Source organism: Nerophis lumbriciformis, linkage group LG28 (genome assembly GCF_033978685.3).
Source record: "Nerophis lumbriciformis linkage group LG28, RoL_Nlum_v2.1, whole genome shotgun sequence".
In the NCBI taxonomy this organism is placed as follows: Eukaryota; Metazoa; Chordata; class Actinopteri; order Syngnathiformes; family Syngnathidae; genus Nerophis; species Nerophis lumbriciformis.
This window is the reverse complement of record NC_084575.2, coordinates 15,028,711-15,055,115: the sequence shown is the minus strand read 5'-3', so window position 1 is coordinate 15,055,115 and position 26,405 is coordinate 15,028,711. Positions and strand designations below refer to the sequence as shown.

The window sequence follows — 26,405 nt, the reverse complement described above, 5'->3', positions numbered from 1 at the left end:
TGGATGAATGGATGGATATTTACTCTTAAGTGATCAAAATCGAAGGAACCTGTTCTTGATGTTAGTGTTTGAAAAGTATTTTAGGGATATTACAATCAGGGCTTCCGATTCCTACCATCCATGTGTGAGATCACCTGATACCAATGGTACCTCCAGTGATAATGCTACTTGATAATGATACTTAAGATACTAAGAAATGCAGTTTCTTTGCTATAATGGAGGTGGATATTAATAACTTAAGGAAGCAAATCCACACTGATTATAGAGCAGTGGTTCTTAACTTTGTTGGAGGTACCGAACCCCACCAGTTTCATATGCCCATTCACCAAACCCTTCTTCAGTGAAAAAAATATATATGTATATATTTTTTTCTAATTCAAGACAAAGTTATGTTTTTTTACTGTTGCACAAAATGAACCGTGCATGAACATCACCTTGTTCAAAGAACAAAACCAACACAGCGCATAAACTCACAACAAATTACACACCTGCAAATCAGTGTGACTTCTGCCGTATCCGTAACATGCGGATAGGGAGAAGTTTTTATTTACATGATGAGTCGGCTCCACCGAACCCCTGATGCTGACTCACCGAACCCCTAGGGTTCGATCGAACCCAGGTTAAGAACCACTGTTATAGAGACACATGAAAGTTTGTGATTTGCATTAAAAGGCATTAATCGGCACTGCTGATCAAACACTTTTTTACAATACTTTTCCTAGTATGTTTAGTATTTTAGTCAAAACTTTTATCAAAGTGACAGTTTCTCCTTTGTTTCTTGATGAATGCAAGAAAATTAATTCCACATCCTGTAGCTCAAATTCAACATACTGTGTGATAGAGCCAATTCAAACTCCAGTTATCGAAAAGACATGAATTCGAATGAAAACTTCTGAAATTTTGCACGAGCCTGTTCCACTGTTTTTTCCTCGCTCACACCCTCTGCATAGAGCAGTCTTTGTTTTTCCTCCTCCCTCAACACTCCTGAACTTTGTTTGAGCTTTTTACTGTTTCCCCAAAGTCTGCATGGGATGTGACGCCATACACGCGTGCTCTCTGATACTTAGCACATTCGTCACTCAAATCTCCTCTTGTCCAAAGCTCAAAGGTACTTCAGGCCCATCGGTAATTTGATGGCTCATTATGTTTCATCACAATCATATGATGAAGACTCAATGTCACTTCATCATATGATCATGAGTGGAACCTCTTAACTATCTTGCTAGGCGTATTTACGGGTCAACCTTACATGTTCAAGTTCTTTTACAAGTCCGCAAGAATTTAAGGACTAAAATAAATTTCCCGCCCACCCCCTACGATCCCTGTCTCTGTGCAGATGTGGAGCAGATGGCCATTGACTGGCTTACCGGAAACTTCTACTTTGTTGATGACGTGGACGACAGGATCTTTGCGTGTGACAAGGATGGACAGACATGTGTTACCCTTCTGGACCAGGAGCTTTACAACCCCAAAGGCATCGCCCTGGACCCCACCATGGGGTCAGTATCATCCTATACCTCCTCATACTCAAGCACAGTGCCAGCTACTCACCTGCATTGCTCCCCTAAATGGCAAATAAAGTCGATGTTATTGGAATTGGAGGATTAAACGAGCGCAGATGTTTTGTGGTCCACAGCATGACAAAAGCAAATTCCAACTGATTTACCGAAAGTGTGGCTGTGTTATGCAAGACTGTGTGTTTACACGACTGTGTGTAATGGGAGGAAAAATAGAAGGGCGTCCACATGTTGCTACATGGCGCCTTTTAATTCCTAAATCGCTCTATGTTGTTCTTCCAACACCAAAATCAGCTAAGCTAAAAGAAATGTTTTGTTCTTTACTGATTTGTGATCTCTCTCAGGAAGGTCAAAAAGAGAAAAAAAAAGATTCTACTATATAGATTTTATCTCTTTATCAATCAATCAATAAACCAATCAAAGTGTATTTATATAGCCCTTAATCACAAGTGTCTCAAAGGGCTGCACAAGCCACAATGACAGATCCCACATCAGGGCAAGAAAAAACTCAATCCAACTCAACTATTTTAAAATAGTTTTATCTGTTGTTATGTTATTTTGTTTTTATTTTATTATTGTAATTTTTAGCAAAATAGTAGTCATTAATGTTTGTGGTCTTTTTTTTCACTCAGGAAAAAACTATAGACTATAAAATAGTACCTATCATTGGGCTGATATGAGGAATTATGACATTCCACGATAAAACCGATTACATTAAAAAAAAAAGACATCCTCGGCTCAGATCCCACATCAGGGCAAGAAAAAACTTAACCCAACTCAACTATTTTAAAATAGTTTTATCTGTTGTTATGTTATTTTGTTTTTATTTTATTGTAGTTTTTAGCAAAATAGTAGTCATTAATGTTTGTGGTCTTTTTTTTCACTCAGGAAAAAACTATAGACTATAAAATAGTACCTATCATTGGGCTGATGTGAGGAATTATGACATTCCACGATAAAACCGATTACATTAAAAAAAAAATTGCTTCAATAACTGATATAAAAAAAGAGATTGCCCATACTCTTCTGTTGGTGGGTTAGGGTGAGCAAATCAAGCGTTTCTTTTCTCCTATGTAAGCCTGTTATAACTATACCTCTGCATAACATTGCAAGCTTATTAACATTAAAGGAAACAACACACCGGCCTTTCCTCGTCTCCCACCGTGGTTACAGTGAAGCCAAGTGCTACATACGTACGTTTCATCGTATTCTAGTACGGCATCACACTGCGCCCTCCCAGAGGGGGTCCGCCCCACCATTCGAGAAGGACTGTTGTAAACAAACATGGCGTCAATAGCATAGCTATGACAGTGTTTTGATAGCGCTGCTCCTAAAGAAGCTGCCCTAAAGCCAGCTGCAGAGAAAGGGTCAAGGCTTGTTCCTATCGCAGCAACATTTGAAAAGTGCAACAAGTCTGTCAGAGACAACTTGAGGGCTCAAGCAAAGTGTGATTTCATCATGGAAATGATGCTGCTGGACAACCAGCTCTTTACCATACTGGTTTTTGTCAGGAAATCTATAGGGACACTTTGTCAAATTCACCTTTGTTTGAATCTTCCTTACCTTCAGGTGTGCACAAACGACACTTAAATTTAAATAAAAAAAATATACGCATAACTAAGTTATCAGTATTAGTTTTGAGAAGCAGGAATTTATCAGTATTTGCTTGACTATTAATATTTATATAGTCTGTATATAAATATATAAATGGATATAGTCTGTATAGAAATATAAATATATACATATACATATACATATATAACCTGCTCAGTGGCCTTGTGGTTAGAGTGTCCGCCCTGAGACTGGAAGGTCGTGAATTCAAACCCCGGCCCAGTCATACCAAAGACTATAAAAATGGAACCCATTACCTCCCTGCTTGGCATTCGGCATCAAGGGTTGGAATTGGGGGTTGAATCACCAAATGATTCCCGAGCGCGGCCACCGCTGTTGCTCACTGCTCCCCTTACCTCCCAGGGTGTGAACATGGGGATGGGTCAAATGCAGAGGATAATTTCACCACACCTAGTGTGTGTGTGACTATCGTTGGGACTTTAACTTTAACTTAAGTCCATCCCTAGTAAAACTATAACAAACTGTAGGATGTATTCAAACTGTGCCGATACTCCAAAACAAGTAATAGAAAGTAAACATAGTAATTATAACACAGTTCCCCCACCCAACATCTGCAAAATCACTATTGTTCCAAAGTCAGCCGATCTGAAGTCTGCTCTCTGTCTCTCCTCAGGAAGGTGTTCTTCACAGACTACGGTCAAATCCCCAAGGTGGAACGTTGCGACATGGACGGCCAGAACCGGACCAAGCTTGTGGACAGTAAGATTGTGTTCCCCCATGGCATCACGCTGGATCTCGTCAGCAGGCTGGTGTACTGGGCCGATGCCTACCTGGACTACATCGAGGTCGTTGACTACGAAGGCAAGAACCGCCACACCATCATTCAAGGCCTTCTGGTAAGTAACACAATGAACACCTCTACAAGTCTTTATTAATGTCAAGACACGTAGTCGTGCGCTCAGGGTAAAGGATGAGTGCAGAAGGATGGATGACATTCACTTTTGTATCAGAGCAGCTGATCAATCTTGTCGAATATCAATGTGGTGCCTCTTAAAGCCATTTGCCTGACAATCACAGTGATCTGTGGGAAGTAATGGCTTTATTTCAGCAGGCAGCCTCAGGGCACAGACAGGCACAAAGCCATAAATATTATTAATAATACATTTTATCTGTAGAACGCTTTACAGACTAAAAAACATATACCAGTGTATAAAATAGTTAATACTTGTATAGGAAATAAATAAATGATAAATGGGTTGTACTTGTATAGCACTTTTCTACCTTCAAGGTACTCAAAGCGCTTTGACACTACTTCCACATTTACCCATTCACACACACATTCACACACTGATGGAGGGAGCTGCCATGCAAGGCACTAACCAGCACCCATCAGGAGCAAGGGTGAAGTGTCTTGCTCAGGACACAACGGACATGACGAGGTTGGTACTAGGTGGGGATTGAACCAGGGACCCTTGGGTCGTGCACGGCCATTCTTCCACTGCGCCACGCCGTCCCAAATGACACAAAACATATAAATACATCAGAATGTGATGTATTACTAAAAATTAAAAGTTAATGTAAAAGTTTTAAACATGCTTTTGAATGTAAATATATTACCATAGTGAACAATTCCATAACATTAAACCTGAACCCAAACCCATTCAATGGAAAAATAAGTCTAAGCTACAGTAATTATTAATCATAACTAATTAATGCTTCATTGAAATTAATTATTATTCAATAATTGCATAATAATCGTGATGGCTAATGAACCAATACAAAGGTTCAATAAAATAGTGAATGAGTTAGAAATATTTACACTTTAAATGTAATTGGTTCAAGTCTTTTGCTAGTTAGAAAACAACATTGAAGCTGTTTTCAGCATATTTGGGTTTAATATAAGAAAAAATACAGTATTGCATTAAAATAAATTGAAAAAGTTGTGTTAGCCGGATTAAAAACCTTTAAAGGGCCACCTGCAGGCTGTTATTTGACCATGGCGGGTTTAGACTGTGAATCAGTTGAGACTAGATTAAATAACAATGCAATATCATAACAATGCAATATCATAACTAGGAATGGCTTTTTGCCGATATCCGATATTCCGATATTGTCCAACTCTTTGATTACCGATACCGATATCAACCGATACCGATATCAACCGATATATGCAGTCGTGGAATTAACACATTATTATGCCTAATTTGGACAACCAGGTATGGTGAAGATAAGGTACTTTTAAAAAAAATCAATAAAATAAGATAGATAAATTAAAAACATTTTCTTGAATAAAAAAGAAAGTAAAACAATATAAAAACAGTTACATAGAAACTAGTAATTAATGAAAATTAGTAAAATTAACTATTAAAGGTTCGTACTATTAGTGGACCAGCAGCACGCACAATCATGTGTGCTTACGGACTGTATCCCTTGCAGACTGTATTGATATATATTGATATATAATGTAGGAACCAGAATATTAATAACAGAAAGAAACAACCCTTTTGTGTGAATGAGTGTAAATGGGGGAGGGAGGTTTTTTTGGGTTGGTGCACTAATTGTAAGTGTATCTTGTGTTTTTTGTGTTGATTTAATAAAAAAAAAATAAATAAAAAAACAATACCGATAATAAAAAAATTATACCGATAATTTCCGATATTACATTTTAACGCATTTATCGGACATCCCTAATCATAACACACATGCTACAGTACATGAGTTTTTAAAAAAGTCAGCATTAACCCAGAGGCTATTTTTCATCTGTAGTCCATATTTTACCTTAATGTTAATAAGGCAGCCAAATACACCAGCACAGACACAAGAGATAAAAAACAGGAGACTAAAATATATACAGTCCCAGACACAGGGCTCAGAATCGTGTAATAAGAGAGTATGGCCAACTAAACAACAGGCGCCACGACTGCCACCAATGACGGGATGCATGCAATTGCTGTCGTTTTGACGTTAGTTTTTCTGACGAAATAAACCAAAATAATATGTCTATATGTAGTTCTAAACATACTCCTGCTCATAAAGTTACCAAAAAACATGCTTCTATTTCGTCAAAGTAGAATTTTGCAGCCATATTTGATGCACTATGCAGTGTTTAGTGACCAGAAGGCCCCCCGACACGCACCCGACAGGGCAAGAAACAACAAAAATATACAGAAAGACCAAAAAAATAGTTTTTTGACAAAATCTTCATTAGCTTTGGACCAACAATCAAGGAGAAGTTATGACTTTTGTATGAATGAGATATGTCAACTGTGGTGGCTGCCTGTGTTTGTAGTCACTGCGCTATGTCTGTGCTTTTAGACTTAGACAAACTTTATGATTCACCATCATCTATTATAACACCCCAAATCTGGTTTCTTTTAGTCTTACAATTAGAGATGTCCGATAATATCGGACTGCCGATATTATCGGCCGATAAATGCTTTAAAATGTAATATCGAAAATTATTGATATCGGTTTCAAAAAGTAAAATTTATGACTTTTTAAAACGCCGCTGTGTACACGGACGTAGGAAGAAGTACAGAGCGCCAAAAAACCTTAAAGGCACTGCCTTTGCGTGCCGGTCCAGTCACATAATATCTATGGCTTTTCACACACACAAGTGAATGCAAGGCATACCTGATCAACAGCCATACAAGTCACACTGAGGGTGGCCGTATAAACAACTTTAACACTGTTACAAATATGTGCCACACTGTGAACCCACACCAAACAAGAATGACAAACACATTTCGGGAGAACATCCGCACCGTAACACAACATAAACACAACAGAATAAATACCCAGAACCCCTTGCAGCACTAACTCTTCTGGGACGCTACAATATACCCCCCGCAACCCCCCCAACCCCGTCCACCGCAAACTCTTCATGTCCCAAATTCCAAGCTGATGTTTTGAGGCATGTTAAAAAAATAATGCACTTTGTGACTTCAATAATAAATATGGGAGTGCCATGTTGGCATTTTTTTCCATAACTTGAGTTGATTTATTTTGGAAAACCTTGTTACATTGTTTAATGCATCCAGCGAGGCATCACAACAAAATTAGGCATAATAATGTGTTAATTCCACGACTGTATATATCGGTATCGGTTGATATTGTTATTGGTAATTAAGAGTTGGACAATATCGGAATATCGGATATCGGCAAAAAAGCCATTATCGGACATCTCTACTTACAATGTCTATTTGTATTTGTGTTCGACTTTCTCATCTGCTGTTACCAAACAACATTATTTTAGTTTTACTGACATTCACGGATAGTCTGTTTTTGCCAAATCATCGCTTTGATTTGTTAATTTCTTTCATTATTTGTATTAGCTTTGCTGTGTTCTCTCCTGAACAAAACGCACATATTTGTTCCTGTGTTTACCTCACACAAGACACCGTAGTTGGTGGCTCTCCAGTGTTGACGGCGAACCTTCACTTCCCATACTTCCGGATTGCGGGTAAAGCGATGTAAAAGCTTTCTACATTTTTCACGGGTGGAGCAGCCCCAGGGCATAGACACATAGCGTTTGAGTTTGAGTTTGAGTTTGAGTTTATTTCGAACATGCAAGTATACAACATGATACATCACAATCTCCAGTTTCTCTTTTCAACATGTTCGAAAAGGAGTAGGAAGAAGCAAAGCTTATTTAATCCTACCCCTTTTCTTTTACATGACAGTTGCTAAAACTTTTGTTCACTTCCTGTTCTCAATTTATTCACAATATACTCCATAAGTAATCACAATAAAATAAGTAAATAAATAATAATTGGTGAAGTAAGTTACATTTCATATGTTGAGATAAGTAAGATTATTTTGTGAGTGAAAGAATGAAAGAATGGATGAGTTAAATAAATTCAGAATGTTTATCATGGTTCTTCTTCTTTGTACTTTGTAAACACTTTAAGTTTGAAGAGTTTCTTGAAGTGGATCATATTAGTACGGTACATTGTTTGATTGCTTTGCTTAATCCATTCCATAATTTAATTCCACATACTGATATACTGAAGGTCTTAAGTGTTGTACGTGCATACAAATGTTTTAAATTACATTTCTCTCTAAGATTATATTTCTCCTCTTTTTTTGAGAAGAATTGTTGTATATTCTTGGGTAGCAGGTTATAGTTTGCTTTGTGTATAATTTTAGCTGTTTGCAAATTCACTATGTCGTAGAATTTCAGAATCTTTGATTCAATAAATAAAGGATTTGTGTGTTCTCTATATCCAACATTATGTATTATTCTAACTGATCTTTTTTGTAACACCGTTAATGAATGAAGTGTACTTTTGTAATTATTTCCCCATATTTCTGCACAATAACTCAGATATGGTAACACTAGTGAGCAGTAGAGAATATGAAGTGATTTTTTGTCTAGAACATGTTTTGCTTTATTCATTATTGACGTGTTTCTTGCTACTTTATGTTGTATATTTTTTACGTGAGATTTCCAGTTCAATTTATCATCAATCATTATACCTAGAAATTTGGTTTCATTTACTCTTTCAATTTCTATTCCGTCTATTTGTATTTGTGTTTGACTTTCTCTTCTACTGTTACCAAATAGCATTATTTTAGTTTTACTGAGATTCAACGATAGTCTGTTTTTGTCAAACCATCTTTTTAATTTGTTAATTTCTTCTGTTATTATTTGTAGTATCTTCTGTGTATTCTCTCCTGAACAAAACGCTGTTGTATCATCCGCAAATAATACTAACTTTAAATCTTTTGTAACTTTACAAATGTCATTTATATATAGATTGAATAATTTAGGTCCTAGTATTGATCCCTGAGGTACACCACAGGATATATTTAGCGTCAGCTTAAAGTTAGTAGCAGTCATGGCGCCCTGTCTCTGATAGGACTGAATCAACAGCGCCTCTGCTGGTTGCAGCCAAGAAGTGCACCCCATGACATGATCAATCAACAATCACTTCCGCATAATCGACTGAATTAATCAATCAATCAAACCCTTTAAATATGATCAAATTAATGAATCAATGATCATGTCATTTAATAAAGGCAGCTTCTTAGTTAGAAACGAGTCAACTTGCAGAAGACCATTTGAGATGAACAGAGACGGAAAAATTGGTGTTTCTTGAAAGTCTTAAAATAATGGCTTCACGTTCCCTGTATCACCATAGCAGCAATATGCCCTCCAGCCTGTGATAGGAACATAATAAGTCTGTGTGTCTCTTTCACCGAGACAGAGGTGTGTATGTGTGTGTGTGTGTGTACATGTGCGTGTGTGTGTGTGGACGCATCATTATTTGAACCATTAAGCTATTAGAGTTACTGTCCTACCTTTCCATTCCTGCCTTTTAAGTCTACTAGTGTGTCCATCCATTTTCCTGGGAGGGCAGCAAGCGCTTGTTTGTTGCTTTGGACCTACAGACAGAGCTGCTAAACCATGTTCCTTCTTCTAGTTGCCATTAAACCGATAGACGACAGTAACTCGTCCTCAAGCAACTTTACGAGTAGTAATGAGAAGCCTTTGAATGTGCACTGCAAAAACAGAGTCTAGAATTGTCATATTTTGTAGAATATCAGGAATTGCTGGAAGGAGTGGTATTAAGAAATAATAATAATAATATTGATAATATAATACATTTTATTTATAGAGCATTTTTCAAAAACTCAAAGATGCTTTACATGATAAAAAGAAATACACGTGTATAATTTAGCAAATATAACAGTAAAAACACACACTGAAAACAGAGCAAATGCAGTTTTTAAGTACATACACAATGCAAGGTTAAAAGATTATAATGTGACTTAATACTATGTGTGAAAGTTTGAAAATGTTAAAAGCAGAATCAATATCATTTTTCTGTACTTCTGTGTGGGTTCATGGTTTAATATTTAACAGTGAGTTGATAATGATAAATGTGCTGTTCAGTTGTTGTATCTTGTTTTCTTACACTTTTGAGTCTCATTTGCAAGTATTATATAGTAGACGGTGCATGCAAATGCAATTCAAGGATGTTAGATGGCAGTAGTGTATAGACTACGGTGAGTTGCCTAGTCAGGGAGTAGTCTTTGCCATTACGCTGAATCTAGTCTTTTCTTGCGCCCTAAACAATTTTTAAATTGTAATTATTGTATTTATTACACACCAGCCGTTTGATTATAACGTACATCTTAGTTGCGGTCTTCATTAACACATTTAGAGGTGTTGAACATGCCATGTAAAATCGCAAATGCTAATCAGTAGCATGTTATTGGCAAAAACAATGTAATTTAGCATCGAACTAGAGAATTTTGAAAAATGTAACCTTAATTTATGTTCGAGTGTTTTCTGTCAGGCATACTTGCTTTGTTGGAATTCAAATATGCAACATTACCTGAGAGAGAGTTCGACTGAGTCCACTCTGAGTGCTGCTTGAGTGCATGTTTGCCTGCCAAGTGTTTGAGGCAGCCTCGTCTTTAACTGGATATAACGCCATTTGCAACAAAGGTGTGGAAATATAGCATCGTTAGATTTTAGGTGAATTGATACCCGGTAGTACTGATGGAATTCGGTCGATGCCTATCAAAAGTAAAATTCGGTTCCAATACCTAGAAACAGGTGTGTTTTTAAGTTTTAAATAAGCTCTGCTTCTTCCTACTCCAGTTAAATTGTGTAAATGCGTGTTGTGTGCTAAGCATATTCAAAATAAATGACCATTAAATGGAAGGAACCAAATGTTATAAACAACTCACCCGGTGTTGAAGTGCGGTTCTACAACCACAATAATACATTTGTTAACACATCACAATATAACATAATCACAGTTCGGTATGTACCTCGGTTTTAAAGTAAAATGTTTGTACAAGACAGCAGACACCAGTTTGAATAGTGTGAAGGATTATTTTCTTGCCATTAAATGCTAGTAAATTTAAATTTTTTTTCTTTCATTTCACTTTGTTGTCTGTGAAGCACTTTGAGTCTGCCTTGTGTATGAAAAGCGCTATACAAATAAAGTTGCCTTGCCTCGCCTTGCCTAAATTAAAGCACTTATAGTTTCACCTTGCAGCGCCATTGCTGCTTTTGTGTTATCCACCATCCACTGCTACCATATTTCACCCGTAAGGTCAAGTTTTCTCAAACAGAATAGGTTTTTCTTTTCAAGCAAAGGCTTCTCCTTGACACTATCGTTAGCCATGACTCCTGCTAGCCAACTCGATTTACTCAGATTTACTCTATTTATATAAATCATTGCACCCCTTACCAGAATTCATACAGCTGTGCGCCCGAGTGGCTTTGTGTAGCATAGTGGATTATATTGACGTAATCTAATTGGTTACTTTAGGGAATGTCACACATTATTGCATCTGCTGTACATATTTTGTCTTCGTTCTTAAAGATCGAGCATCTGTATGGCCTGACTGTGTTCGAAAACTACCTGTACGCCACCAACTCGGACAACGCTAACATGCTGCCCAAAACCAGCGTGATACGCATCAACCGCTTCAACAGCACAGACTACCAGGTGGTGACACGCGTTGACAAGGGAGGCGCGCTGCATGTCTACCATCAAAGACGCCAACCACCCGGTGCGTGTCTTTTCTCTCACATACAAGCATGTCTACGATTAGCACATTCGGTTTTTGTGTGACATCCCCCACCCGCTCCTTTGCAGTTCGAAGCCACGCTTGTGAGGTGGACCAGTTTGGAAAAGCGGGAGGTTGCTCAGACATCTGTCTGCTTGGAAACGGACACAAAACCCGGACATGCCGCTGTCGTTCCGGCTTTAGCTTGGGAAGCGACGGCAAGTCCTGCAAAAGTGAGTAGCAATCGTTCAAATTGGGTCACGGGACGTAAACATTTCATATCACGGTTATTGTTATCGTTATTATCACAGTATTGTTGAATGTGCTCAAAAAGTACTTTCACACACACTGAAATCTTTAAACTAGGGGTGTCTAGTGATTCTTTTTTAACAGATTAATCACACTCTTGAACTGTGATTCATTATGATTAATCACAGGTTATTTGCTTGCATAAATAAAATGTGCTTAAGAAAATACCCCAAATTTGGATATAAATGCAATTTGGTAGTCGGAATGTCATACAAGAACGTTTTCACTGAACTGCAAGTCATTGATTTGCTCAAAACCTGGTGACAGTAAGTATGAAAATGATGCACACTTTATTTAAAGTCTCTGCAATAATATAGCAAACTAGGTACAGATGTACAGTACATTACCACAGGGCACTGAGATTCATCACCAACTGCGCTCCCCTTACTCACCATTGTGTGTTATACTCAATGGTTAACTGGACATCTTTATGTGCTCGACGCCTCAATCATTGGTATGTTTTCATCTACAAAACCATTCTGGGTATCACTCCATCTTATCTGTCTTGTCTTTTAACAAAGAAACAAGGAAGTCACAATCTTCGTTCAAAGAATGTTCTGCAATTTGTCGTCCCCAAAGTAAGAACTGAACTGGGCAAGAAAGCATTTAGGTTTTCAGCACCGAAGGCTTGGAATAACCTACAATCGAATATTAAACTTCAAACCCTAGTTACGTTGAATGAGTTTAAAGCTTCTGTGAAAGGACTGCAGTCTACCTTGTCTGTATGCACATGTGTCATGTGAGCAAGTTTTAATGTTGTAAATGTGATGTTTTATGTATTTGTTTACTGTTTTTAATGTAACCTTGCTGCTGCCCTTTTGGCCAGGTCTCCCTTGGAAAAGAGATCTTTGATCTCAATGGGATTTTACCTGGTTAAATAAAGGCTAATAATAATAATAAATAATGTAGTAAACACACTCATAAACAACTTTACATCGTGGACCATTTACATCTGCATTTATTCTCCCGTAGTTTAACCAGTTGTTTAAAGAAATGTCAACCATTTTCAGCACTTAGTCTTCACAGATGTTAAATGGCTATCCATTTTGAAAAGGCATTATTTAATTTCGCTGTGGTAAACGCAGATAAATTCAGCCAGCATAGTTTGTTGTCTTCTGTTTGCTGTCCATGTAGTATTCACGCTCGCGACGCCATTCTCACGTTCATGTTTCGCTTTAAGATGATATTTTAAACTTGATGTGCGCCGACGATAAGATAGTTTGTCGCTGCAATACTAACTAATTACCTCAGTTTTATGTAAATTTCCATCCGATTTTGTTTTGAAGGGCGCAGAGCACGTCGCTTTAACTTTAATCACACTGGCGTGTGACGTGATCACTGCCTGTGCAATGGCACAGGCAGTTTCATTCATTTAGGTAATGCAATATTTTTTTAAATAATTAATCACATATTAACACCTTAATTTTAACAGCCCTACTTTAAACAGAGTTTTATTTAAAAAAAACAAAAACAAACTAAAATAAATAATTAAAAAATCACACATTATACTTTCCTTGGCAGTGTCAGAGTGTGTAGGTGACGAACCCCATGATGCAGAGATGGCGGCAGGCATTGGGCAGGAAAACATGATTTAATTTAACACTAAAACAAGAACAAACAAAAGGGTACAAACAAAAGGCGCGCACAAGGCGGAGAACAAACTTGGCTATGAACAAAACCTAGCACAAAGGCTAACTGTGGACAAGAAACAAACACTTACTGTGACACGAAGGAACTATGACATGAGCAAAGTGAACAGAAGTAGACACAGCTACAACGACAAGTATTAATGACATTGACAATCATAATGACAATACTCCAGCCCTAACTGGAGGGCAAAGCAGGACTAAATAGTAGCTGGCTGATTGACACCAGGTGTGGCCAGGTGCCAATCAGCCACAGCTGAGGGGACAGTACTCAGGGAGACAAGCAGGAAATAGAACCAAAATAAGAGCACTTACAGGAAATAAAGACAGACAGAGGAAAAACTCAAAACATAACTAAACTGTCAGTGACAAACCTGACAGGCAGGATAAATATTACATATTTTTCTGGCTTCTTGGGAGCCATAAGATTTTTTTTAAGTGTTTCAATTTGGACTGTCAAAGATCCATCCATCCATTAATTTTGAGCTGCTGCTGCATCACCTCTAAGTTGGTCAAACTTAATTCTAGATTTTTATTCATGCCTCTCATTTAATTTGTTAATTCCTTCTAACAAGCACGTCAGTGTGTTATTTCCATCATTAATTATTATTACTGCTGTTAAATCCTTCTCGCTACAGAGCCAGAACATGAGCTCTTCTTGGTCTATGGCAAGGGTCGCCCAGGCGTCATCAGGGGCATGGACATGAATGCCAAGGTGCCTGATGAGTACATGATCCCTATCGAGAATCTGATGAAGCCCAGAGCTCTGGACTTTCATGCTGAGACCGAGTTCATCTACTTTGCTGATGCCACCAACTACATCATTGGGAGGCAGAAGATCGATGGGACAGAGAGGGACACCATTCTGAAAGAAGGTAGGTTTTGACACCAGTGGGGAACAAAAATCACCTACAAGAGGCTGAGTAGACTAATAGCATGGATTCATCACAGGGATCCACACGGTGGAGGGCATTGCTGTGGACTGGATGGCCGACAACTTGTACTGGACAGACGACGGGCCCAAAAAAACCATCAGTGTGGCCCGGCTGGAAAAAGCCTCCCAGACTCGCAAGACTCTAATCGAAGATAAAATGACTCACCCTCGCGCCATTGTGGTGGACCCTCTCCATGGGTAAGGGCTAGAGGCAGCATGATGCTATTATACTCTGGCAATTTATTATAGCTCAAGACAAAAGCAGGAATTATAACACTGGCATACACACTGATCGTTTTTTCTATACTGCTTGTCCTCATTCGACTCATAGGTAAGCTGAAGTCTATGCCACCTGACTTTTGGGGACGTTTAGAGAGACTTTTGACCAGTCAATAGCTATGTGCACATGGACACATTTAGTCGGATTAAAAGCCTAACCGGAATAAAAATGCTTCATGTAAACACGCCATTCGGAGTGTTCTGACCCGATCACACATGTTCAGATCAAAATTGCATACCTATCAAGGCGAGTGTTTTATGCCGATAGTCATTTGGATTGGAGCACATGAAAACACAGCTTCCGAAATTCGGTTTAAAATTATCCTTGCTGCGCATGTCTTTGATGTCAGATATACTTTGGTGGTGGATGGGGACTCAATTGAATAGTCTCGGCTCGGGATCTTTCTGTGTGGAGTTTGCATGTTCTCCCCGTGACTCTGTGGGTTCTCTCCGGGAACTCCGGCATCCTCCCACCTTCAAAGACGTGCACCTGGGGATAGGTTGATTGGCAACACAAAAAATTGGTCCTAGTGTGTGAATGTTAGTGTGAATGTTGTCTGTCTATCTGTGTTGGCCCTGCGATGAGGTGGCGACTTGTCCGCTCAAATCCAGCTGGAATAGGCTCCAGCACCCCCGCGATCTGGAGTGTTATGTGTCGGTGTAACAATAAAAGAAGGGATCCAGTTATTCACAACATTACAGCTACTCCAAGTGGTAACTGCTAGCCTCAAACACATACACAGAACGTCGTAACATGAAGACACGCTGCAACCCATACATAATCACAACATAAAAAGCACAGAACAGCTTTATTTAAAAACGAGAGGTAAAACAAAAGTAGTGAACAGAAGGAAAAAATGATAAAATAAATACTGTGATAACGTCGGACAAGCAGGAATGTACAAATCCATGTTTGTTTACAGTGCAAGTCTACTGCTTCTTCAGCACCTGGAGTGAGTGAACTTCTCCAAAAGATGGCGCCATAGCACAAATATTAAAGGTGCCATATGTAATAATGTCGCCAGAAATGGTACTGCAATCACGGTCTAAATTCTGTAGTACACTCCCTCTCTCCCTGACTGAGGTTGCCAGATACACAGCCAAATCCAGCTCGATTGACTGGGCTATTCCAAGGAACTTCAAACTTCCACTGCCTCTTACTAGGGGTTGAGGTGCTGGGACCGTAATAGCTGAAAAGACAAGTGTTTTGTCTATAATAAATCTCTAACCAACACATTTTACACAGAAATTAGGTTATTTTCAGGAAGAAGTAAGTTATACCTGCGTACAATATCACAACAAATGAAATGAATTACATTTATATAGCGCTTTTTCTCAAGTGACTCAAAGCGCTTTACATTGTGAAACCCAATATCTAAGTTACATTTAAACCAGTGTGGGTGGCACTGGGAGCAGGTGGGTAAAGTGTTTTGCCCAAGGACACAACGGCAGTGACTAGAATGGCGGAAGCGGGGATCGAACCTGCAACCCTCAAGTTGCTGGCACGGCCGCTCTACCAACCGAGCTATACCGGCAATCATGTAGTTATTGTCAGTACTATCAGAAAACAAAGACTAAAACAAACTACAACCAACGCTAGCAATGGTTATACTGGTGCAAATAAGTAGAGCATGGTTAGCAGCCTAATGTATGCCCAAAACTAAAGAGGAGACATTTACCAAGGTATGCCTACAGGCTACACGAATGACGAATTATTTTATCATGGCTGTCTCCATACGTTTCACATTGCCATGATGACAGCCGTGCTAGCATGCTAAACATTACACTAGTGTGATGGTGCTTCGTTCCTAAACATTCGTTGCACAAACATACTAGCTTTGTTAGACAAGATCATAGACCAGGGGTCGGCAACCTTTACCAGTCAAAGAGCCATTTTCACAAATCAAAGAAATCAATGGGAGCCACAAAAATCTTTTGAAATTTAAAATGAAATGAAACTGCATACAAAGTTTTTTTTTGCTTTGTGCTATGTATAAACCAAGGGTCTCGAGTTTTGTATGAATGGTGCTTGACAGTGTCATACTTGTCAACCCTCCCGATTTTTCCAGCATACTACGATTTTCAGGGAAACTATTCTCTCGAACGTGCCGTGATAGTACAGCATTTAGCGCCCACTACATCCAGCGTGCCGGCCCAGCCACACGTGTTATGGGACTTCTGCTTGCTCACGTAAATGACAGCAAGGCATACTTGGTCAACAACCACACAGGTTACACTGACGGTGGCGGTATAAACTTTAACACTCTTACTAATATGCGCCACACTGTGAACCCACATCAAACAAGAATGACAAACACATTTCGGGAGAACATCTGCACCGTAACACAACATAAACACAACAGAACAAATACCCAGAATCCCATGCAGCCCTGACTCTTCCGGGCTACATTATACACCCCTGCTACCAAACCCCGCCCACCTCAACCGACGCACGGGGGTGGGGGGGTGGGGGGTTTGGTGGTAGCAGGGGTGTATAATGTAGCTCGGAAGAGTCAGGGCTGCATGGGATTCTGGGTATTTGTTCTGTTGTGTTTATGTTGTGTTAAGGTGCAGATGTTCTCCCGAAATGTGTTTGTCATTCTTGTTTGGTTTTGGTTCAAAGTGTGGCGCATTATTAGTAAGAGTGTTAAAGTTGTTTTATATGGCCACCGTCAGTGTAACCTGTGTGGCTGTTGACCAAGTATGCCTTGCTGTCACTTACGTGTGCAAGTAGAAGATACATACAACAAAAGGCTGGGCTTGCACGCTGTTTGTACAGATTGTAGAAGGCGCTGAATGCTGTACCATCATGGTACGCCCTTAGTATTATTGTTAGGGTGAAAATCGTAGAATATTAATCCCGGGAGTTTGCTGCGAGAGGCACTGAAATCCGGAAATCTCCCGGGAAAATTGGGAGGGTCGGCAAGTATACAGCTGAGCCGCATCAGAGTGATCAAAGAGCCGCATGTGGCTCCGGAGCCGCGGGTTGCCGATCCCTGTCATAGACTGTATTGAACAATACAGTTTACATACAAAATGTCCATTTCCATTTATTACAAGTACCGTATTTTTTGGACTATAAGTCACAGTTTTTTTCATAGTTTGGCCGGGAGTGCGACTTATACTCAGGAGCGACTTAGGTGTAAAAAAATAACACATTATCGTAAAATATCAAATAATATTATTTAGCTCATTCACATAAGAGACTAGACGTATAAGATTTTATGGGATTTAGCGATTAGGAGTGACAGATTGTTTGGTAAACGTATAGCATGTTCTATATGTTATAGTTATTTGAATGACTCTTACCATAATATGTTACGTTAACATACCAGGCACGTTCTCAGTTGGTTATTTATGCATCATATAACGTACATTTATTCAGCCTGTTGTTCACTATTCTTTATTTATTTTAAATTACCTTTCAAATGTCTATTCTTGGTGTTGGGTTTTATCAAATAAATGTCCCCAAATAATGCGACTTGTACTCCAGTGCGACTTATATATGTTTTTTTCCTTCTTTATTATGCATTTTCGGCCGGTGCGACTTATACTCCAGAGCGACTTATACTCCGAAAAATACGGTAATAAGACAACGTAAATGCTTTACTTACCTATCAAGGAGGAAATTCGCAAGTTAGGCGTCAGATGGAAAAATCTTCTCCGCCTTCAATCGTCTCCATCTTCCAAAGGCATCACTGATACAAATCCTCGTTTTGTTCCTGGCTTTGTCATGAATAAGTTGAGAATCGTAACGACGCCTTATAGATTTACTAAGGTCTGACATGTTTAGTAACTTTACCAGTGGCAGTAGCTAGACGAATAGGGCGGTGTGTGAGTGTGTCAACCTGGATGTGACACACTCACGGACTTTCTAATTGGTCAAACGGTGGCAGGCGGGACATTGTAATGAAAACAATAACAAGATTTTGGTACTGTAAATCTAATTTTGAAATGAGCATATCCCGGCTGAACTACTGTTATCAGTTAAAGAGGTATTCGAAAATAACATGATTTATTAATGCCTTTTGACATATCAGGGTCATTTAATGATGACTTGAAATGAAATTATTACATATGCGTCCTTTAACACATCTTTCCGTTTATGTTAGGTTGTGTGCACTTCAAAGTAAAGTATTTCGATTTAAGGTGTGATGCATGAAAATGCATGTCATAATCATTTTTTTCAGGTTCCATGTACACAGTAACATTCTAATTCGAATGATGATCAGATTAAATAAATGATGTTCCTGTACACGTGGCTAATTACATGACACAAATAGACAAACAACCAGATTCGGCACGCCAGCATCGACAATCTCAAATTTAACTTGAGTCGCCAGCTAGTTGGACAATAATGGCTGGCTTATTTCGGAGGAGGGTAAATCAATACAAGCTGTACACTGGATACTTTAAATGATATACAAGGTGCATATAGTGTTGTCCCTTGGAAAGATATGCCGCTCATTTCTGTTCCTGGAAAGCACAGTGTGTGATCTCCTCTTTTACCATTGCCTTCTGTTAACCCGGGGGTCGGCAACCCGCGGCTTTAGAGCCGCATGCGGCTCTTTAGCGCCGGCCTAGTGGCTCTCTAGAGCTTTTTCAAAAATTTATAAAAAATAGAAAAAAATTAGGGAAAAATATATTTTTTGTTTTAATATGGTTTCTTTGTAAGGACAAACATGACACAAACCTCCCTTATTGTTAGAAATCACACTGTTTATATTAAACATGCTAGAGACTATTTGGCGAGTGCCGTTTTGTCCTACTAATTTTGGCGGTCCTTGAACTCACCGTAGTTTGTTTACATGTACAACTTTCTCTGACTTTCTAAAACGTGTTTTATGCCACTCCTTTTTTGTCTCATTTTGTCCACCAAACTTTTATTGTTGTGTGTGAAGGCACAAAGGTGAGCTTTGTTGATGTTATTGACTTGTTGGGGTGATAATCTGGCATATTTGGTCACTGCATTACTGCAAGCTAATTGATGCTAGCATGCTATTTAGGCTAACTGTATGTACATATTGCATCATTATGCCTCGTTTGTAGGTATATTTGAACTCAATTAATTTCCTTTAAGTCCTCTTAATTCAATTTATATTTGCATGTCTCATAACACATAACACATTATCTAATATTGGCTGCACAGCTAAACCTTTGGCCGTAATCTCACTCTCTGAGAAGCCTCCATTTTACTAATGATTTCAAAATAATGTTGTAAAAATGTGTAGAATAAATACTACATTTCAACATTTCTGTCAACAAAGTTTTGCGTCAGCCTATGACACATAGTCATTTTGATAGTTGGCTAATATAGACACTTACATAATGGGTTGTCTTCATTATAGCACTTATACAAGGCTTTTAATTTTTCGCGGCTCCAGACAGATTTTTTTTTTTGTATTTTCGGTCCAATATGGCTCTTTCAACATTTTCAGTTGCCGACCCCTGTGTTAACCTACTAACAACTGGAAGGGCAGAGCAATTCTAATGTAGGTTAACGCCAAATTGCACATATTGCACACGTATGTTCGCAGTTATTGCATGAATCATTTGGTTTCATGCATTATTCAGTAAGAAGTTGTAGAAAATGTTGGAGAATGCTGTCTCTCGCAGGATCGGGAAGCACATTCCTCGATCCACATCTGTGTATGTGAATTGTACTCGGTTCTCTTCCTGTTTACAAAAACATACCCTCGGTATAAAAGCTTTGGGACCAACGAACACTTCTACGAATGTTTTCCTCTTCCGTCACCATATCTTCACTCTGGTTATCATTGCAAAACGTACGCATTGAAGCTCATCTCTGTGCAGTAGAGTAGCTTAGTGACACACAGGCACTCATCTGTCTCTCCCACTCTCAAACACAGAATAATCTGCCTGTGTATGGATGAGTCTTATTGCAATGACCTCCTGGGCTGTCTCCTGAGAAATACATGCTCACAAAACACACTCACACACACACACACACACACACACACACACACATTCACACATTTAGTTTGCTAGTGGCAGCGTGATGTGTGTCCATGCTCCCCACGGGGAAACACACTCGTCTGCACTAATGTCTGAAATCCATCAGGCTCAGGAAGAAAAGGGAGAAGAAAAGATATTTGCAGAGAGGGGGCGGGGTGGGAATTGAGACGAATGGGGATGAAATACACTCTGTGAACAAAAGTATTAGGACAGTCCTTTTAACTCTTATAGAACGCATATCACCAACAATTTAAATGTCCTTAGAGGGGTCTTATACAGATTTGTGTTTGGCTTTAAAGGCCTACTGAAACCCACTACTGCCGACCACGCAGTCTGATAGTTTATATATCAATGATGAAATCTTAACATTGCAACACATGCCAATACGGCCAGGTTAACTTATAAAGTGCAATTTAAAATTTCCTGCGAAACTTCCGGTTGAAAACGTCTAGGTATGATGACGTATGCGCGTGACGTCGATGGTTGAAACGGAAGTATTGGGACGCCATTGTATCCAATACAAAAAGCTCAGTTTTCATCGCAAAATTCCACAGTATTCTGGACGTCTGTGTTGGTGAATCTTTTGCAATTTGTTTAATGAACAATGGAGACTGCAAAGAAGAAAGCTGTAGATGCGATCGGCGTATTAGCGTCTGGCTACAGCAACACAACCAGGAGGACTTTGACTTGGATAGCAGACGCGCTATCCGACGCTAGCCGCCGACCGCATCGATGATCGGGTGAAGTCCTTCGTCGCTCCGTCGATCGCTGGAACGCAGGTGAGCTTCGGTGTTGATGAGCAGATGAGGGTTGCCGTAGGTGGAGAGCTAATGTTTTTATCATAGCTCTGTCGAGGTCCGTAGCTAAGTTAAGATTCAATGGCGTCGTTAGCAACAGCATTGTTAAGCTTCGCCAGGCTGGAAAGCATTACCCGTGTAGTTACAGGTCCATGGTTTAATAGCATTGTTGATTTTCTGTCTATCCTTCCAGTCAGGGGTTTATTTATTTTGTTTCTATCTGCAGTTAAGCCCGATGCTATCACGTTAGCTCCGTAGCTAAAGTGCTTCACCGATGTATTGTCGTGGAGATAAAAGTCACTGTGAATGTCCATTTCGCGTTCTCGACTCTCATTTTCAAGAGGATATAGTATCCGAGGTGGTTTAAAATACAAATCCGTGATCCACAATAGAAAAAGGAGAGAGTGTGGAATCCAATGAGCCCTTGTACCTAAGTTACGGTCAGAGCGAAAAAAGATACGTCCACTCTAATACTTCACTCTCACTTTCCTCATCCACAAATCTTTCATCCTGGCTCAAATTAATGGGGTAATCGTCGCTTTCTTGGTCCCAATCGCTCTCGCTGCTGGTGTAAACAATGGGGAAATGTGAGGAGACTTTCAACTTGTGACGTCACGCTACTTCCGGTACAGGCAAGGCTTTTTTTTTATCAACGACCAAAAGTTGCGAACTTTATCGTCGTTGTTCTATACTAAATCCTTTCAGCAAAAATATGGCAATATCGCGAAATGATCAAGTATGACACATAGAATGGATCTGCTATTCCCGTTTAATTAAAAAAATGTCATTTCAGTAGGCCTTTAACACATTAAGGGCCGAATTGCTTAAGGTTAAAGGTACTACAACACACGCAAAGCGGATCTACTCAACGTGTGCAAAGTGGATTGCGTCTGTTAAGAGAGCAGAATAAGGCGAGCAATCTGTTTTGCGTCTCTGTTTTAATTAATATGCAAAATATATGCTGATGATCAAAACCCACACAATGCTGGGACAGAGAAGATGCACATATTATTTAGCACACGCAATGTGATTTATCAAAACTAATGACCGTTTTGCGAGCACGGTTTTGCGTTTTATTTAGCACGTGTAAACTGATAATTCCACATACGCCTGCGGGTTCAGTGCTCGCGCTGCACAGACAGAGGATGGACAGACGAGAATCCTCCATCCTACATGTGTTTGTCAACATTTTGGACGGTCAGAAAGAAAAAATATTAAAATATAATTTTATAGCTGCTAGAGGACTTAAGGGGCTGATTAAAACAAATTCAATTTAATGCGCTTTGGTATTTTTTTTATTTTTTTCAGATGGAATATCCATCCATCCATCCATTTCCTACTGCTTGTCCCTTATGGGGTCGCGGGGGGTGCTGGAGCCTATCCCAGCTGCACATGGGCGATAGGCGGGGTACACCCTGGACAAGTCGCCACCTCATTGCAGGGCCAACACAGATAGACAACATTCACACACTAGGGCCATTTTTTAGTGTTGCCAATCAACCTATCACCAGGCGCATGTCTTTGGAGGTGGGAAGAAGCCGGAGTACCACGCAGTCGCGGGGAGAACATGCAAACTCCACACAGAAAGATCCCGAGCCCAGGATCGAACCCAGGACCTTCGTATTGTGAGGCACACGCACTAACCCCTGTTCCACTGTGCTGCCCCAGATAGAATATATATTATTAAAATATTCTTTAAACATTTCTTTAATGTACGTATTTTTTTGGGCCTCTCTCCAAAGAGCGCACCTTAGGTGTTAAAAAAAAAAGTGGTTTCAATGTAGCTACACTGCAGTACTGCTTCTAAAATGCCCAGAACAAGTAGTACATGTCTCCTGCAGGTTTGAAAACATAGCAAGAAGCCACAGGTAGGCTTGATAACATGAATGTGCAGTAAATTTGGTGATGCCCCAAATAGTACTTGCGAAATCTTCATTTAAATTAGGCGGTCTCCACCACTTTACAATTGTACACGTAGTCTTAGTAAATCGCAGCCCAAATTCAATTACTTCATTAATGTATATCCATATCTTGTTTGGTGGCACAGTCTGACCTACTCGTCTTAGATCAGTGGTTCTCAACCTTTTTTCAGTGATGTACCCCTGTGAACATTTTTTTAATTCAAGTACCCCCTAATCAGAGCAAAGCATTTTTGGTTGAAAAAAAGAGATAAAGAAGTAAAATACAGCACTACGTCATCAGTTTCTGATTTATTAAATTGTATAATAGTGCAAAAATATTGCTCATTTGTAGTGGTCTTTCTTGAACTATTTGGAAAAAAAGATATAAAAATAACTAAAAACTTGTTGAAAAATAAATAAGTGATTCAATTATAAATAAAGATTTCTACACATAGAAGTAATCTTCAACTTAAAGTGCCCTCTTTGGGGATTGCAATAGAGATCCATCTGAATTCATGAACTTAATTCTAAACATGTCTTCACAAAATAAGAAATCTTTAACATCAATACTTATGGAACATGTCCACAAAAAATCTAGCTGTCAACACTGAATATTGCATTGTTGCATTTCTTTTCACAGTTATTTTTGACAGACATTTTATGAGAAACCTGAGCTTGTGCTTCACTGAGTTTATGAACTTACATTCATATTTTTTTGAAGTATTATTCGATAAATATATTTATAAAGGATTTTTGAATTGTTGCTATTTTTAGAATATTTAAAAAAAAATCTCACGTACCCCTTGGCATACCTTCAAGTACCCCCAGGGGTACGCGTACCCCCATTTGAGAACCACTGTCTTTGATGACTTGGTGACGTCATTTTCTCATCCTAATACATCTTAATAAAGCGACATTTTCCATTAACCTCAGTAAACTCGTCTGTTTTTTTAAGATGGATGTACTGGACAGACTGGGAGGAGGATCCTAAGGAGAGCAAACGAGGCAAAATTGAACGCGCTTGGATGGACGGATCCAATAGAAACGTTTTCCTAACCAGCAAGACGGTGCTGTGGCCCAATGGCCTGAGCTTGGACATCCCACAGGGAATCCTTTACTGGGTGGACGCCTACTACGACCGTATCGAGATGGTCTACCTCAACAGCTCTGAGCGCAAGGTCAGAATCGTCAATCTAATGCCATGGCTTGTTAAGTTCATATTTCACCTTGATGTATTATTTTTAGCAGCCATATTAATTTACAAACTGGACTTTTGTATTTGCACAAACAATAAACAGTATTTAAAACCCTGAAGTGGATCCAAATGACCTTATTTGTCGAATAGCGGCGGGTCCAGCTGAGAATCAGGAAGCTTTTTATTTGTGTTTTTATGCTTGTTTGGTAATGGTGTCTTAAATGTTAACTGCCTAGATTTTCAGCGTCATTAGCTGGAAACAGGTAGGAATTAGAAGGAAGTTCATTAGCCTCACATTTTATCCTCTTCCCCCGCTTTCCTCACACGTACAGACGGTGTACGAGGGCCAGGAGCTGAACCACGCCTTTGGTCTCTGCCATTATAAACACTTCTTGTTCTGGAACGAGTACCGAAGTGGCAGCATTTTCAAGTTGGACACCACCACGGGCACTGCCACCCTGCTCCGCAACGAGAGACCGCCCATTTTTGAAATACGCATGTACGATGCTCAGCAGCAACAAGGTAAAGTCGGTGTCAACATACTGGCCTTTTCTCAGTGTGCGCTTTAGTGTTCGTTAAGTAACCTCACCTTCTTTTCCTGCAGGTTCTAATGCGTGTCGCGTGCACAATGGAGGATGCACCAGCCTGTGTTTGGCCATACCGAGCGGCCGGCAGTGTGCTTGTGCAGAAGACCAAATACTGGACCCCACTGACAACACCAGCTGCAAAGGCAATATATATATACTCTGTTTTCAACTTTTGGTTAGAGAAAACAGGTGAAATAATTGCATTTGATTCAATGATTGACTGACTCATGACTCAACTTTAAAGTGGTGGGTGGGGTTGGACAAACGTACTGTATATTGACAACTGTATTGCAATCACTCCTACACTTTACATTTACGTTTCACAAACCTTCATAATAGCAGTAGAAAGACTCCAAATTAGTTGGGAGGGGCTAAATATACATTAGACATGTCATTTGATGAATCATGCGATCGCTCCTCTGCTTGTGATACAAAGAGCAGATAAAAACCTGTTGCTGTTGAAATTCTAGATAATGTAAAGATAGAGAGGACGAACCGTCGGGATTGGCCCAACGTAGCCGACGTAACCATGCATGTGCGCAGTGTACCCAACTGTATTGCAATCACCCCTCCACTTTACATGTAAGTTTCACTAGCCTTTATAACAGAGAGGAGTATAAAGACTTCAAATTAGTTGACAAAATCAAGACATACCATTTAATTATTTGATCGCTCATGCACATGTGATACAGAGAGCAGATAAAAAATTGTAGATGGCAAAATTGTTGCTCATGTACTCTAAAGACAAAATTGGTATGGTGTTGGGATTGGCAGGATATAACACAAACACAAGCACATATATTACAATGACTCCTCCTCATTACAGTTAGGTTTCACAAACCTTCATTAAAGAAAGCAGCAGAAATACTCCAAATTTTCCTATTTTGAAATATTAAGTCCAAATAAAGACGTGTCATTTAATAAATGCGATCATTCCTCTGCAAGCGAAACAGAGCAGATGAAATATTGCATATGTTGAAATTGTAGGTGATGTGGAGACAGAATTGACCCGAGTTGGAAAGGATTGGCCTGACAAAGCCAACACCAGCAAGCACACATGCAGGGTAGCCAACTGAATTGCGATCACTTCTCCACAATACATTTACATTTCACATTTAATATAGAAAGTAGAAAGACTCTAAATTACTCAACAAATTCCA

General features: G+C 39.3%; 1 protein-coding gene across 2 annotated transcripts in view; it reads left to right on the top strand.

Moving 5' to 3' along the window:
* The window catches only part of LOC133570887 (low-density lipoprotein receptor-related protein 1-like), a 281,878-nt gene that overhangs the window by 159,010 nt on the left and 96,463 nt on the right, over positions 1 to 26,405 (top strand). For both annotated transcript variants that reach the window (XM_061923679.1, XM_061923678.1), the window contains exons 7-15: positions 1,337 to 1,499; positions 3,763 to 3,985; positions 11,435 to 11,624; positions 11,711 to 11,854; positions 14,215 to 14,451; positions 14,528 to 14,708; positions 24,419 to 24,641; positions 24,991 to 25,180; positions 25,263 to 25,388. In XM_061923679.1, coding sequence (XP_061779663.1) covers positions 1,337 to 1,499; positions 3,763 to 3,985; positions 11,435 to 11,624; positions 11,711 to 11,854; positions 14,215 to 14,451; positions 14,528 to 14,708; positions 24,419 to 24,641; positions 24,991 to 25,180; positions 25,263 to 25,388 — 1,677 coding nt within the window. The remainder of the gene's footprint in view (positions 1 to 1,336; positions 1,500 to 3,762; positions 3,986 to 11,434; positions 11,625 to 11,710; positions 11,855 to 14,214; positions 14,452 to 14,527; positions 14,709 to 24,418; positions 24,642 to 24,990; positions 25,181 to 25,262; positions 25,389 to 26,405) is intronic.